This window comes from Cantharellus anzutake (assembly GCF_015039405.1).
Source record: "Cantharellus anzutake strain C23 chromosome Unknown EI90scaffold_25, whole genome shotgun sequence".
NCBI lineage: Eukaryota > Fungi > Basidiomycota > Agaricomycetes > Cantharellales > Hydnaceae > Cantharellus > Cantharellus anzutake.
The window spans coordinates 68429-82831 of NW_024066975.1; the positions used below are offsets into that span (position 1 = coordinate 68429).

Genomic DNA, 14403 nt, shown 5'->3' on the forward strand with positions numbered 1-14403 from the left:
AGCGAAACTTCGCAATTCCCCCTCTGATAGTGGACAGAACACGGAAGGTAAATAGGAAGATATTGCAATTGACCACAAATATCCTAAAGGACCTGACTAAGATCAACGACAATTGGAGCTGTCTGTCGGCCTTGGGAGAGAATTCGAGTCCCATCTTTGCTGGACCGAGGGCTGTACAGATAGGTAGGATCAGATGGCACTCGTTCACCATACCAAACGCCTGAACCTTCGGCACCAGAAAAGACAACTGGGCGATACTCCTTGGGAATAATGAATTCTAATTTGCCATCGAAGAACACTGGTAGCCCAGCGGGGCCAACAGTTCCGAAAAGCGGGGTTCTTCCGGCAGCGGATGAATGGACTTCAAACCTCCTATCCCCACGTTGCAAGACAACATAAAATGGGCACTTGATCCAGGATTCGTCCAAGTTATGCCCTGCGTGTGTTTTGGGATGATGTATATCTGCTGCTTCACCTTCTGTCAAGGAAAGGGTAGGCTGAGTGGATACAGGATCAGGGATGCGATAAGAGCGGGCGAGGGGAACAGCAGGATTCATGATCCAAAATTCGAAATCTGTCACACGATAACTCGCAATGAGCTCACCCGAACCTGTCGACCAGGTGAAAGCACTGAGGCCATCGAAAGCGCCGATATAATGTGCTCCCGGAGAAAACCCAAGCGTGCGACGGTGAGGAATCACTGGGGATGCAGAGGACCTAGTAGAAGACTTGGAGGCTAAGATAGGAGGGTTGGAAGTTGGAGTGAAATTATTGGAAGAAGGAGGTGCAAGGTGCTGCATGTGCGGGTCACCCGAAATGGATATGAGAGTCATGCTGTCGTACCAAGAGCTATCAGTGTTCTGTGGAACCCGTATGATAAATAATCCATTATCTGATACTCGAGTTACAGCAGGAAGAGGATTGTTGGGAAGAGTACCAATATTAACAGGGGCCATATCATGGCTAAGGATGGTGACGTTCCCCTCATTGTCCTCGACAGCAACTCGGTGGCTGCCATGGACAAATTCGATCCAGACTGGATGGTTGGGTGGATCGAGCTGGAATCGGGAAATTGTGTGCTGATGGTCGATATCGGCAAGCTCGATGACACCACTACCAAAACCAAGAGCTACATGGCCACCATCAAGGGAGAGTGCCGCACATGTCACGATACCGTTACGAACATCTGGGTCATTGAATTGGGCATCATAAACACCCCGACTATCAGCCTTCTTCGGCAGATTATGCAGCTTCGCCTCCATGACCATTCGAGCATTGAGTAAATCCTCACTCAATGGGATTCTGTACCCGGTAAACTCGCCAGAAATGGTGAAGATCCAGACGGGATCGGAGAGGTGGCCATACAATTTGTGAAAAGGTGATGAGGATGGGGTGAAAGGAAGGGTCGATCGATGGAGGTGCCATGGTTCCAAGGCAGCTGAAATACTCAGATACGACACAAATTGCTTTCCTTGAGCTTCTCTCAAAAGTTTGAATGAATCGCAATCCTGTTAAAAATGACGTCATATCAAAATAATCGTGACACAACAATTTTATTTACCTTGAATTCATCAAATCCACGAGGGAATCCCTTGCGCTGTTCATCATAGGACGCCAGGTGGACATATGTAACCAAGTTTCGCGTGAGAAATATATTAAACTCGTTCTGCAAACTGGACTCTAGTGCAAAGAGTTGTGAGGGGTCTAAGTGTTCTAATAAGTATTCACGAGCATATCGGAGATGATGAGCATATCGGAGACGATAAGGGGGAAAACGTTCTCTCTTAGGAAGATTGCTCCATTTCCCCTCATCTCCTAAAGGGAGAACAGTGGGCAACCCAAACACATCCTGCTCGCAACTATTATTGAAAAATCGGAGGAGTGGCAGTCCGAGGAAATACTTATTAGCATCCCTGATAAAGAATACTTTGTCATTCTCGTTACCAATCGGATTCCCCATTATAAACTCTTTCATCGTTGCATGATAGAATTTGATACCCTGCATGTCCTTTGAGAAACTTTCCAAGCCATTTGTCAAAGAAAGGTCAACAATTGAGCGAATTGGATCTAATATGGCTAAGACCTCTTCCTCGGCAATTCCTAATAGCTGTGACATGGAAAACACACTCAGTGGCTCAAACGCCACATTGATTGTGGCAACCACTTGGCGATAGTTCTCCGCTATATGTGGAGGAACTCCAGATGAGTCAAATGTATAGGCACGGCGAAGTATGCGCAGGTACTCCAAATTGACGTCAACAGGGGCATCGATGAGGTCACGGAAGTATTTGAACTCGGATCGAAGGGTTGCACCACGACGAGTTTGAATACTGACATCCCGGACTCGGATTGAGGCGATAATTGGCAATCCACGACAGGCTGTGGAAAATATATCGATATCCTTTGTTGACGGTTTCCAGAAAGACTTATTGACACAACTCCGGAGGCCTTGCTCCACCATGCGGCGGATAGTATGGAACTTCTCTTCCTCAGGGACGATGTCCACATCTGCACACGGTATGGCAAGACCCTGAGCCCGAGCTCCTTCCCATGCCGATACAACGGATGACTCCGGCCGACAGCTGACCAACACGGCAAATGTGGCTGGCAGCTCATCGAGGATAAGTACTAGATTCATTAAGGACTCAAGTTCCTCCTGAGCCCCACACTCGTCCAATCCATCCAAGATGATGACGGAACGCTCCCCACGCAAAGATAAGAGTTTGTGTATGAGATCGACAATCAGAGATCCCATCTGCTCCTCCAGTCGGAGGTCCTTCAGTGCCGGGGACTGTCGAAGTTGACTGACAAGAAGACCTTCATACTCGGCATTAAACAAGGCAAGCTGACGTGCGAGAGTGGAGGGAAAGTGTTCAATCGAAGCAAGTCCTTCTCCCTGACGATTTTTGTCCCAGAAGAAAGATGCCGCCAAGCGACCCTGTTTGTTAAGAGCCGAGGCAACACTCATCGATATAGCAGTCTTTCCCGTACCCGGAGAGCCGCGAAGCCAGACAAATCGGTGCTTCCGGTTCTCCAAATGATCGAGTATCGATTTCTGTATCTGGACACGCGTACTTTCCAGGCACTCCGACTTGCTTTTCACGGCAAGATATCCCGCATTTGCTTTGTGGAGTTTTGAGAGTTCATCTGAAATGTTCATTAAATTCCAAACGGTGAAATCAATGGAGAACAACAAACAGTCCACCGATACCCGAATTGTGTGAAGGAGACTTAGAGTTGTCGCAGCAGCCTATGGAGAATCGCCCGGTCAATCTTCTAATGGCTTGAACGTAGACGAGACGAACCGAAAAGTGGGAGATAGCATCACGGATGCACGACTGTACGGCGCTTATTTCTTGCGTTATCTCAGTCGCTAAAATTACCCTCTTGGCAAGCTTTTGACGTTTGAGTGCCTCTATTTCCTTTAATTGTTGTTTTAGAGCTCTGTGACCGAGGGTCAAGATTTGGGCGAGAGAACAATGAATGAATGCACATACGAGTTAAATCGTTCAATCAGTTCACTTATTTCGAGAGGAACTTGGCCAGTCCACAACTGGACTGGCCTGAAAATCGTTTCATGAGCCTTTCGAACTTCATCGTCTAATCCCTTGAGATTTTCGTCGTTGTCGTCGATGGTCTGCATGAAAACATGGAGGTTATATCATTAAATCGCAAAATTGCAACAACACCTGCGAACCTCGTAAACTTGGAGCCATTTCAGAAGTATATTTGGTATCTGATCGACGTTTGGAATAGGGGCGAACTTAAGGGCAGAGGCGGCAGTTTGAAGGACGAGCTTTGTGGCGGCGATGATTGTTTTCTTTCCGTCACCAGCAGGGACAGCTGAAGATGACGGTGTCCGATCTGTTGACGATGAGGCATCTAAGTTCACGCCTGTGCGTCCTGGTGGTGGGTGGGGTGTCTCAGTGTTGCTATGGATGATGGGCCCGTGGGGCATCATGTGAGGGATATCGATGGCCCCCCAAGGAGAACGGGAGATGGCGATAGACTAGGGGGTGGTGGGTCAGGCGTAGAAGGGGGAGATTGTCTGTGATCGGAGGGCTTCGATTGGTCGATATCAGTGGGATCGGGACCGGGATTTCTGCTCAACAGCTTAGCTATAGTGTGCCGAATAGGCCACCGCTGCTTCCGGCCTCGAGAACTACCGCCGGTAGTAGTCAGAGGCTTAAGACCGGATCTATCAGATCCACCGCGATCTGTGCTAGTTGTTGCAACGCTTTCAGTGGGAGAAGTAGTGATCTGAAGGCTAGGAACAGAGGTCGAGGGTCGCGAAGAGCCACCGGGAGGCGCAGGAGAGTGTCCTCTGTTAGAAAACTTAAATCGATCAAACATCGTGTATCAGCAATCACAGAGAGTGTTGTGGGCGGAGACGAGAGTGTTGAACCGCCCTCAACCACACATCGACATATAAGGCAGTACTGTCCTAACCACTGCCAATGCAGGACAACAAATATTGAAATACCCTTCTGTCGGCGATGGAATGTTAACTACGCTACCTGGGGCCGATAGCGAAAACCAAAAAAACCACTTGTGTTTACTACGTTCCCTACTACGTTCCCTTGTAAGTAATTTTTTAACATTGTCGCTGTCGTTGATAGTTATTTGGTTCGGACCACACGCAGCCTTGTGTTGCCTGCCACAGCGAACTGTCCTATACGCGAATATTAAACTGATTGCACACACAAACATCAGGGTCTCGTCTGTTGTCCACCTTGTCAGTTGTTCCCTCTCCGCTGCCATCTAGCAATATGCTTCAGCCCGGTTGCTTCGATTCCAATGCTCTGAGTCATCCCCAAACAGCACTAGATGACTTCCCAGCTCCTCGTATAGGGATCCAAGCCATTGATGGTGGGCTGTGTCTGACTGGATGGCTTTGTGTTAATGGCGACACAAACCTAGACGAAATTTCAGCAGCAATTACTTACCAGGCGAGGCATCCACTATTTTTGTCGGCCCACTGACCAGTAATAGAACTGATGCAAAAAATATCAATATTCCAATCTTGCGCTATTACTGTTGGATTCCTTTCTGCGGTGTCCGCTTCCCTCAACTCTAATTGGTGGCCTCGCACCTCCGGGTATCCAAGTAGCGGAGGTATCCTATTTCGCTGTCGTTCTAACACATGAATTTACCTAGTCTTCCCCACATATCAAGTGCTACTATCCTTGAGAATGGGTGTTAATACTTGGAGTGATGACGAAGTCCCATCCGTACAGAGTATCTCAATCAGGCTCTATACTCTCAGACGGCAATCATTTCTTCTGCTCATGTCACTCCACCGTCCGCGTGATGCGCCAACATAGCTCCACCGGGTTGTTACTCTTTAACACGCTAAGCGATCCGTTCATCCCTTCACGTCAGTACTAGCTCTCCCGCTTCTTCCCTCAGAGCCACCGACTGGAAAGCGTCGCCCCAATGCTCGAAAGGTGATTTGTCTCCTCTTCTTTCGCCAACCGGCTCTGCTTCCAACCTGGTGGGGGAGAGAGGTTTGACACTTTCTATTACTGTCTGAATCTATCCAGAGCATCGAACATCGCCGGCAAGGTTGAGAGGCATTTGGCCTTACAGAGGGTCAAATAAAGGGGATGGGAATGCGGCTCCTCGGACTCGCAAGCACCCTCAGTGACAATATCTCTGCCAGTATCGTAGGAGCAATGGGCCGTAGGTGGATGTCGGATGGGGATTCCATGAGTGCAGCAACCAATGCCGGAAGTACGCTTGGCTCAACTAATCCAGGCAAGTGGATATATGATCCTTGTTCGGGGTGGTGGCGCTTCGCCATTCGACTTCAGAGCAAGAGGATGTTGTTTCCCCCTTCACCTGCCATTCACAACTAACTCGTTATCATTAATATTATAAAATGTCAAGCGCAATGATGTACAAATCAGAGGACAATGTATAACGTAGTGACAGAAAAACGCTCGAACTAGGCGACTAACAAGTGGAGAAGAAAGAATCGCAATGACCCCCGACCCATCCTAAACGACTTGCTAATTTTGACGACAATTGGAGTCGTCATCCGGTCTTTGAGAAGTCGACTCGCCCCCTTGCTCGACCAAAAGTGCTAGTGATTTAGCATCAAACAACACTTGATCACCATACGAGGCACCTGGATGGTTGATGTAACCCATCCTGAAGTTAACCGGCGGGTACGGCATGGAGACAGTGGACTCTGTTCTGCCGTCAAACCATATTGGTGCCCCCTCGCTTATGTTTCCCATCCAGAGCAATGGGGATTCTCCCTGCAACAGACGAATTGACGCCGAGGTCTTCGTGCGTGCTTGGTGGGAGGCCGCAAATGGGATGCATCCGAGTCACGCATATATCCGGTTCAGAAAGGTGCATGTCTGCCGGATCACCAGGGACGAGGGATACGGGAGCAGGGATGAGATATGAGCAAGTAGTAGATTCATAAATCAAGAACTGACATTCGTAACGCTGTAAGGCACCTCGCCCGACTCGGTCGACTGAGTGAAAGCGTTGACACCATCGAAAGTGCCAAAATACCATGCTCCGGAAGGGAACCCAGGCGGGCGACGACGAGGAATTGCTAGCAAAGGATTTGGGTGGAAGGATGGAGTGGAAGGGTCAGAAGGAGAGGGGAAACGTGCGGGTCATCGGTATAGGCGTCATGTTGCCGACATGTTGTCGTACCAAGGCCTCTGACATCAATGTTCCGGCACGAAGGGGCCGTTGGGGAGAGTATCAAGACTCACGGGGACGATACCATGGCTAAGGGTGACAACGACCTAGATGACTTTACTGATATCGACAACAATTGGAGCCGTCATCCGGCCTTGCAGTTCCATCCTTGCTGGATGGAAGGCGGTAGAGATTCATAGCATCAAACGGCGCTCGATTACCACACCAAGCTCTCAGACGGTTGTCGCCACGCACCCTAAGACCATCGCGGCACAGAAGTCTGTTCTGCAGTTGGACCATATCAGTGGCTCCTCACTCACGTTTCCAGTGCACAATAGCGGGATTCTTCCGGGAATAGGTGAATAGACGTCGGGTCATGTATGCTTGACCTACTCTGCGTCCACTAATTCGGATTGATGTGTGTCTGTCGCAATGTCTTTCAGTGAGACACGGGATCAGGAATATATGAGACATGAGCAAGGGGTTGGACTGTGGGATTCATAATCCAAGAGTTGGATTTCGTCATACCAAGGCTTGCGTGGAACTCGTCCGACAAATGATCCATTATCCGACACTAAAGTATCAATATACGTAGGGAAGGGGCCATTGATATCAAGATTTACGGGGGTTCTACCATGGATAAGGACTGACGTTTTCCTCGTTTTCCTCGGTAACGAGAGTTGCCCCCATGGGAAAATTCAATGGGGCGGGGTAGTTGTGTGGATCGGGCTGGAATCGGGAAATGGTGGGCTGACTCTGGTCGACGTCGATGAGCTCAATGATACCGTTACCAAACATCAGGGCTACATAGCGACCATCAATGGGGGAGAAGTGCCGCACATGTCACAACACCATTGCGAACATCGGGATCATTGAATAACTGGTGATCGCCGCCTGACGCGGCAGAACCCGCCACTCTTTTCACTCGCTAAGATATGTATTTGGATGCGTACAACAGAGACAATTCAGGGGCAAAATGGATGTTTCTCAAATGGTTTTTCACCGTTGTCAACGTGGAATACAGCATTACAGACACAAAGGATGTCACGATCAGAGGGGCAGAGAAATATGCGGCTGGGATGAGGGCAATGTGGCAGTCGCTGAGGAAGGAAGCCACCCATCTGACTGTAGGATTTTTATCGGGCAAAGTGTTGAGCAGATGTGGGTGCGAGACAAGATCAAAGAAACCTGTTATGTCAAAAGCGAGTGAAGTAGCTGTAAGTTTCATCTCGTGGATGGCTGAGAGGGTGTTGTCTTCTGCAGATCGATCTCCCTCTCATTCCTCCGAATTGGGTGACCGGAAGGAGTTCATGTTGGCTGGCATAGTATGAAAGCCGGATAGCAACGATGGACCTCTAGGAGCTGTATAGGTCTGTAGGAGCGGGGGTGAGTGTAGTCTGCCTTATTAGGTTTATGCAGTCGTGGAATGGAGCAGGGTGGTAGCCAACTTGGATGGCTGCTTGGACAATAGGCGTGATTTCCTTGTCTGCGACACTCCAGGCTATTTTGTAAGCTGTCCCACAGAGTTCGCTGGGTACAGGGACATTGAATGACGCTGCCTTCAATAAGGCACGCACCTTTCGTGACGGAGTACCATGTGATGGCGGTATGTTTATGATCGAGGTTGACAGCCGGAGGGTTGGGGGACGAGGGAGAAGGTGGCTGCGGAAGGTTTGACTTGTTCATCCCTGTTGTCATCTTGCATTTCTGGGCTCGGAGACATTGGTGAAGAACTCCTTTCTGCAAAGGCAATCGGATGCGTCGTTGTATGTTGATTGAAGGTGGGTGCGACTGTCGTCTGTTGCCAGCAGGGGGATCGGGTCAGGGCTGCCCCGATTGGGGGTTTGTGTTCATTTCCTGGTGTCTGTCTGGAGCTACGGTTCATAGCCGTTGGTTATCGCGAGGTTGAAGGGCAGTTAACGAGTCTGAGAGGGTGTAGAGCGTGGTTTTTCAAAACGCGTTCGATTGTGATGGTGGCAGCTGTGAAAGATGGAGATGGGAGTTGAAAGGGCACGTGAATCGGAAGGGGCCCTTGACACCAGGTTGCACAACTACTTACAAACCAAATGCGGGAACTTAGCTTGATTTTGGAATACAAGTGATGGACCCTGGGTTAGCCAGGTAATTTGCTAATTTGCAATAATAGAGGACCTCTTGCACGGGCATTCAGTTCACGCATTCAAGACCCGCTACAGAGTAGTGGGAATTGGGCTTCGTAATTGGTCGCGTCACCGCCCCATCTGTCAACCTTCTTTGGCAACTTTGCTTCCATGACCGTTCGGGCATTGAGTCAATTCTCACTCAACGGGATTTGCATGTCCAGAATAATCGCCAGAAGTGGCGAAGACCCGGACAGGATCAGAGATGACCGTACAGTTCGTAAAAAGCTGATGAGGATGGGGTGAAAGCAAACAACGGTTTGGTAGTTGAAGATGACTGTTCCGAAATTGGAATTATGCGCGATTCTTCCATTGAGCTTCTCTCGTAGCTCGAATGAACTGCAATTCTAACAGAAAATGACATCAGCATCGTTAAAGCACTTATGCTGGATATCACCCACATGATGTAAATGAACGTTCGTCTCCTAAAATGAGAGTAGTGGGCATCCCAAATACATCTGGCTCATTATTGTTGACAACTCGAAGGAACGGCAGTCCGAGGAAGTCATTTTCACAACCAGTTGGATACCCTGAGCATTATGAATCCCTTCACCGCTGCGTGTGATAGAATGTGACGCACCTCGCGTTACTGTCCTCGAGTCTTTATAACCTTCGCTCAAGCGCTGATGCGGTGTTTGCGGCAGCTGTTGCAGAGATCGCAGGGCGGCGTATAGCCAATTCACGAATAAGGTACTAACGGAAGTGATTACTCGGCAATCAAGTATATCAGCGAACCCAGATATCTATCATATGTTTCCAAAGCCCTTTCCAGTCGGGCTTCCAAGTGGATTGTCCCTGGCGATAAGTTCTAGATTACCGCACCCACTTTGCAGTAACTGTGCACTCCATGCTGCGTAAACACAATTCGCGCGGCGCTTGCACTGATTTACGTAACTAGTCAACCAGAGCAGTTGATCGGGGGAGGTAGGAGTCGAGATAACGTCAGTTCGGGCCCCGGCCCCCAGCGTGGCAGCAGTGACGCATAGACAGCCTTTTTAGTACCGAGATGGTATATTCACTGCACGACCAAAGGCAGTCGGTCAGACAATGGAATAGGCCAGTCGGAGTCGGAGCTACGTACCAAGGGTGTGAGCCAGTTTGTTCAAATTTATGAAGCAAAGAATTGGACAGCAACGAGCCCACTGAAATTGTGGATCCTACGAAGGGTAGAGCCCAATACTAAAGGCGCAGGAAATAGCGCCTAGAAATGGCCCGCTTGTCTTTGATGCCTTTTAGTCTAACGTTTTTGTTTCGCTGTTCACTGAGCGATCGGTTGGAGCAAGCGCAAGTGGATGAAAGCACGTTTAGCTACGCGTTCTTGCGGCACTAAAGGGGCCAACTACTACATGAACCCCCCCTGAATGGCCACATTAGTTGATCCCGTTGATGAGCCGAAGCGGTTGTGTCTCTCACCATTGGTTCGCCACTGGCATTTCACTCGCGCCACGTTCAATCGTGGCACATATCGCATGATGACCCGCGATGTTCGGAAATCACATTGAGGCAGCTCCTTGAGACATCGGGCACTTAGCTAAAGCATTGGTATATGGCAAGAAGTTAGGGAACGTCCTTGACATGTTGGAAACCAAGCTCAAGAGCCGTGTATGTACGGTTGTTTGTGTCGTAGTCTAAATCTGAGAAGTCTCTATATCCCACGGATTTTACATCCCTCCTCGGATGTACTGTAGAAGATACAAGGGTTCTTCTAGGATGTAAGCCGTGCCCATAGCTGGCAACCTCCGAATGAATTGGCAGGTGGTTGCACAATGGAAATAGGAAATTGGCACCTGTCGCTGAACGACTCGCATGGTTGCCGTACCCCGTTCTTTTTGGGGATTTTCTGCAACAGCAGCCGACCTATTGTTTCCGCGATGGTTATCGACGCGCCTTTTGGTGCAAAAGGATCAGTATGCCCCTCACCCTTCGTATGTCGGTTTCGAGGGCTGGTATACTCGGATACAAGACGAATCGGCGGGACTCTCCATCATCCTGATTTTTTGCTCTCTTGGAGACTCGACGCCATCAGGTACTCCTCGGAAGCACTATTTCCATTTCTCAGTAACACCTATTGGTGACTCGTCTACTATCGAGCCGCTCGAGTTCCACTTATTTCCTGATGAGCTTCAACATATCGTGGACTCCCCGCCCGATTCAGAGACAGGTTTGCAACCATATACTTTGAACATACCTAATATTGGAAGCTTCACTGTGGAGCCAAAGACCCAACGTTATAATCTCACCGTCCCATGCGGAGAAAGCTCTTCCGAGCACTGGAAAGTGTCCATAGACATAACGGATTGTGTTCCATTATCGCAGGAGCACCCTCTACTGAGTACTCCGCACAGCATGGCCCTTTCAAGATTGGAAACTTTACTTCCATTGCATTGGGCAATTTTCTCAACCGGATCGAAGGCAAATTATGACGTGAAGCATATCGACACCGATGGGGTGGGATTAGAAGTCTTTGGAGGCACAGGGGTGGCACATATGGAAAAGAACTGGGGCGCATCATTTCCTACTGGCTGGACATGGTATGTCGCTACGCTATGCTTCACCCTCTTCTCAATTCGAGCCTTTTATGTTGTAGGTATCAGGCATTCGGTGACCATCGAGACAATGCAACGAGAGATTGTGTTGCCATTGCAGGTGGTGTCTTCGCTTTGGGTCAAAAGGCATATCTCATCCATTACAAGGGTTCAGGCGACGCTTGGCGCCCTCGTCGCGAACGTTCGATACATCCAAGTTATTCAGCGAAGGATCATGAAAGTACTGAACATTCTGATCTTAATGACAAGCAACATATCAACTGGACCTTCCGCCCACTATGGACTCTGATTCTAGCACTCCCATATCCAGTTGGTATCCCACGATTCAAGATATCGCGGAAGAATCTAGTGGCAAAAAAGCCCTCATTGTCCAATACCTTTGACTCCTCTGCTAGCCGTGGGCCAACCGCCGTCAGCACATTGACGTTTAATTTTTCCGTCCTCGGCCTCCCTGCGCTATCCCTCATGATCCCTTATGCCGTCATCCAGTTCTCCCCATTTGGATCCATGCATGAAACGTTCACCTACGACGAACGCTCAGGATTCGGACGATTGCAGCTTACCGCCGCAACCCTTAACAGATGGATCCTAGTCGATGCACAGTCAGAGTCGCGACCTGCCACTCTCACTTCACAAGTACAGCCGAGATGGCTTGTGCTGCATTGCCCAATGCCTGGTGGGCATGCCACACATGCATACGAGACATTCACAGCAAGGGCAACGATAAGAGCCTACAGGCGCCAGTGGAGATTTGGCTGGCCACGATGGGTCGAAATCAGGCACGTCGAGTTGAACACACGGCATTGGAGTTTGGAGGATTGTATGCTGCGATAGCATGATCAGCACCTCAATAAATCAGAGACGCCAATATGGGATGAGCTTATAACTTGCGGGAAAACTGTGCCCTTCCAGTTGCATATATTGGACCCTGGCTGCTCACCTTCTATAACTTTATTCTAAATTGTGCAGATGTGTTATTCTGTATGCGGGGGTCAGATGGAGTATATGGCTCAATGACCACCCCTGGCTGATGCTGGTACGTTGATGTGTCAGGTTCTGAACACAATAAACAGTTGGATAAAAAGTCGCTCTTTCCTGGCAAGCATGATTCTGGGATGAAGTCACCGAGAACTGCTACCGAGTGGGAGGGCTTAAGGATACCTATCCCATTTCTTTGTGCATTGGTCTTGGGACTGATCCGAATGCAGCACAAATCCTGCAGCTTTTGCTGGCCACAGGTTTCGGTGCAATCAAGCCGGGGTGGAACGAGGTACTCTTCGAGTCTCATAAGTCCATGGGCTAAGTTGGGACGGATTTGCCCATACATTGGCTTTATTTAACGCGATGCGAAAAAATCGTTCACCTTTGTCCCGATTAGTATCTTGTAGCACTAAACGCTCGCACACGCGCATATCTATCATTTATACAACGTTGGTTCTTTGTCACATTATGGATGAACACCGGGTGAAACGGTGGAAATTGGCAAAAGAAATACCGATTTTTTTAATACGTTCAAGGTGATCCACTTCGGTCAAGCCTTTTAGCGGTGCAGGTTGGCTCAAATGGACAGATAGATATATACCTTCATTCTTCTGATGCGGAGTGAAAAGCGAATCAAGGAACTATGGAAAGCGCAAAAGCAAAAAGTCTGTGGTCATAAATGCTGGCGAGCATTCATGTTGTCCGACCCGGGACTAAACGACAGTGCAAGGAAGGAATGGTCATAGATCCGTTGAAGTTTCCGAGCCCGTATTCCCACTGTACCATAGGGAAAGGGAACCTCGTCCGAGGGAAGTCCAGAAAGCTGAAAGGGCGACCTAGCGAAACTTCGCAATTCCCCCTCTGATAGTGGACAGAACGCGGAAGGTAAATAGGAAGATATTGCAATTGACCACAAATATCCTAAAGGACCTGACTAAGATCAACGACAATTGGAGCTGTCTGTTGGCCTTGGGAGAGAATTCGAGTCCCATCTTTGCTGGACCGAGGGCTGTACAGATAGGTAGGATCAGATGGCACTCGTTCACCATACCAAACGCCTGAACCTTCGGCACCAGAAAAGACAACTGGGCGATACTCCTTGGGAATAATGAATTCTAATTTGCCATCGAAGAACACTGGTAGCCCAGCGGGGCCAACAGTTCCGAAAAGCGGGGTTCTTCCGGCAGCGGATGAATGGACTTCAAACCTCCTACCCCCACGTTGCAAGACAACATAAAATGGGCACTTGATCCAGGATTCGTCCAAGTTATGCCCTGCATGTGTTTTGGGATGATGTATATCTGCTGCTTCACCTTCTGTCAAGGAAAGGGTAGGCTGAGTGGATACAGGATCAGGGGTGCGATAAGAGCGGGCGAGGGGAATAGCAGGATTCATGATCCAAAATTCGAAATCTGTCACACGATAACTCGCAATGAGCTCACCCAAACCTGTCGACCAGGTGAAAGCACTGAGGCCATCGAAAGCGCCGATATAATGTGCTCCCGGAGAAAACCCAAGCGTGCGATGGTGAGGAATCACTGGGGATGCAGAGGACCTAGTAGAAGACTTGGAGGCTAAGATAGGAGGGTTGGAAGTTGGAGTGAAATTATTGGAAGAAGGAGGTGCAAGGTGCTGCATGTGTGGGTCACCCGAAATGGATATGAGAGTCATGCTGTCGTACCAAGAGCTATCAGTGTTCTGTGGAACCCGTATGATAAATAATCCATTATCTGATACTCGAGTTACAGCAGGAAGAGGATTGTTGGGAAGAGTACCAATATTAACAGGGGCCATATCGTGGCTAAGGATGGTGACGTTCCCCTCATTGTCCTCGACAGCAACTCGGTGGCTGCCATGGACAAATTCGATCCAGACTGGATGGTTGGGTGGATCGAGCTGGAATCGGGAAATTGTGTGCTGATGGTCGATATCGGCAAGCTCGATGACACCGCTACCAAAACCAAGAGCTACATGGCCACCATCAAGGGAGAGCGCCGCACATGTCACGATACCGTTACGAACATCAGGGTCATTGAATTGGGCATCATAAACAC

General features: G+C 49.1%; 8 protein-coding genes across 8 annotated transcripts; 5 read left to right on the top strand and 3 right to left on the bottom strand.

Annotated features, from left to right (window-relative positions):
* The first annotated feature begins 378 nt into the window (after positions 1-378).
* Positions 379-876, top strand: EI90DRAFT_3058919 (uncharacterized protein). Its single transcript, XM_039060402.1, has one exon. It carries the CDS (start codon positions 432-434, stop codon positions 738-740), a length of 309 nt encoding a protein of 102 aa, XP_038915620.1. The 5' UTR covers positions 379-431; the 3' UTR covers positions 741-876.
* Positions 877-2779: 1903 nt separating this feature from the next.
* Positions 2780-3160, bottom strand: EI90DRAFT_2921215 (uncharacterized protein; the record flags this gene model as incomplete). Its single annotated transcript, XM_039054769.1, has 1 exon — positions 2780-3160. A coding segment is annotated over one exon (381 nt), but the record flags the coding sequence as incomplete, so codon positions are not given.
* EI90DRAFT_1089784 (uncharacterized protein) lies at positions 3056-4185 on the bottom strand. Its single transcript, XM_039051469.1, has 4 exons — positions 3698-4185; positions 3498-3637; positions 3199-3444; positions 3056-3147 (listed from the first exon to the last, which is right to left on the bottom strand). Exons 1-4 carry the CDS (start codon positions 3959-3961, stop codon positions 3144-3146), a joined length of 654 nt encoding a protein of 217 aa, XP_038915622.1. The 5' UTR covers positions 3962-4185; the 3' UTR covers positions 3056-3143.
* Positions 4186-4715: 530 nt separating this feature from the next.
* Positions 4716-5417, top strand: EI90DRAFT_1089373 (uncharacterized protein). The gene is made up of 3 exons (XM_039051468.1): positions 4716-4735; positions 4852-5115; positions 5176-5417. Exons 2-3 carry the CDS (start codon positions 4998-5000, stop codon positions 5322-5324), a joined length of 267 nt encoding a protein of 88 aa, XP_038915623.1. The 5' UTR covers positions 4716-4735; positions 4852-4997; the 3' UTR covers positions 5325-5417.
* A 358-nt stretch (positions 5418-5775) lies between these two features.
* On the bottom strand, positions 5776-6771 carry EI90DRAFT_3058933 (uncharacterized protein). Its single transcript, XM_039060403.1, has 2 exons — positions 6340-6771; positions 5776-6290 (listed from the first exon to the last, which is right to left on the bottom strand). The coding sequence occupies exons 1-2, from the start codon at positions 6529-6531 to the stop codon at positions 6012-6014; spliced, it is 471 nt and encodes a 156-aa protein (XP_038915624.1). The 5' UTR covers positions 6532-6771; the 3' UTR covers positions 5776-6011.
* Positions 6675-7439, top strand: EI90DRAFT_3058939 (uncharacterized protein). The gene has a single exon (XM_039060404.1). It carries the CDS (start codon positions 6775-6777, stop codon positions 7027-7029), a length of 255 nt encoding a protein of 84 aa, XP_038915625.1. The 5' UTR covers positions 6675-6774; the 3' UTR covers positions 7030-7439.
* A 3059-nt stretch (positions 7440-10498) lies between these two features.
* On the top strand, positions 10499-12447 carry EI90DRAFT_3154787 (uncharacterized protein). Its single transcript, XM_039065950.1, has 2 exons — positions 10499-11353; positions 11410-12447. Exons 1-2 carry the CDS (start codon positions 10629-10631, stop codon positions 12200-12202), a joined length of 1518 nt encoding a protein of 505 aa, XP_038915626.1. The 5' UTR covers positions 10499-10628; the 3' UTR covers positions 12203-12447.
* Positions 12448-13565: 1118 nt separating this feature from the next.
* EI90DRAFT_3058970 (uncharacterized protein) lies at positions 13566-14063 on the top strand. Its single transcript, XM_039060405.1, has one exon. The coding sequence runs from the start codon at positions 13619-13621 to the stop codon at positions 13925-13927; it is 309 nt and encodes a 102-aa protein (XP_038915627.1). The 5' UTR covers positions 13566-13618; the 3' UTR covers positions 13928-14063.
* Positions 14064-14403: the final 340 nt, after the last annotated feature.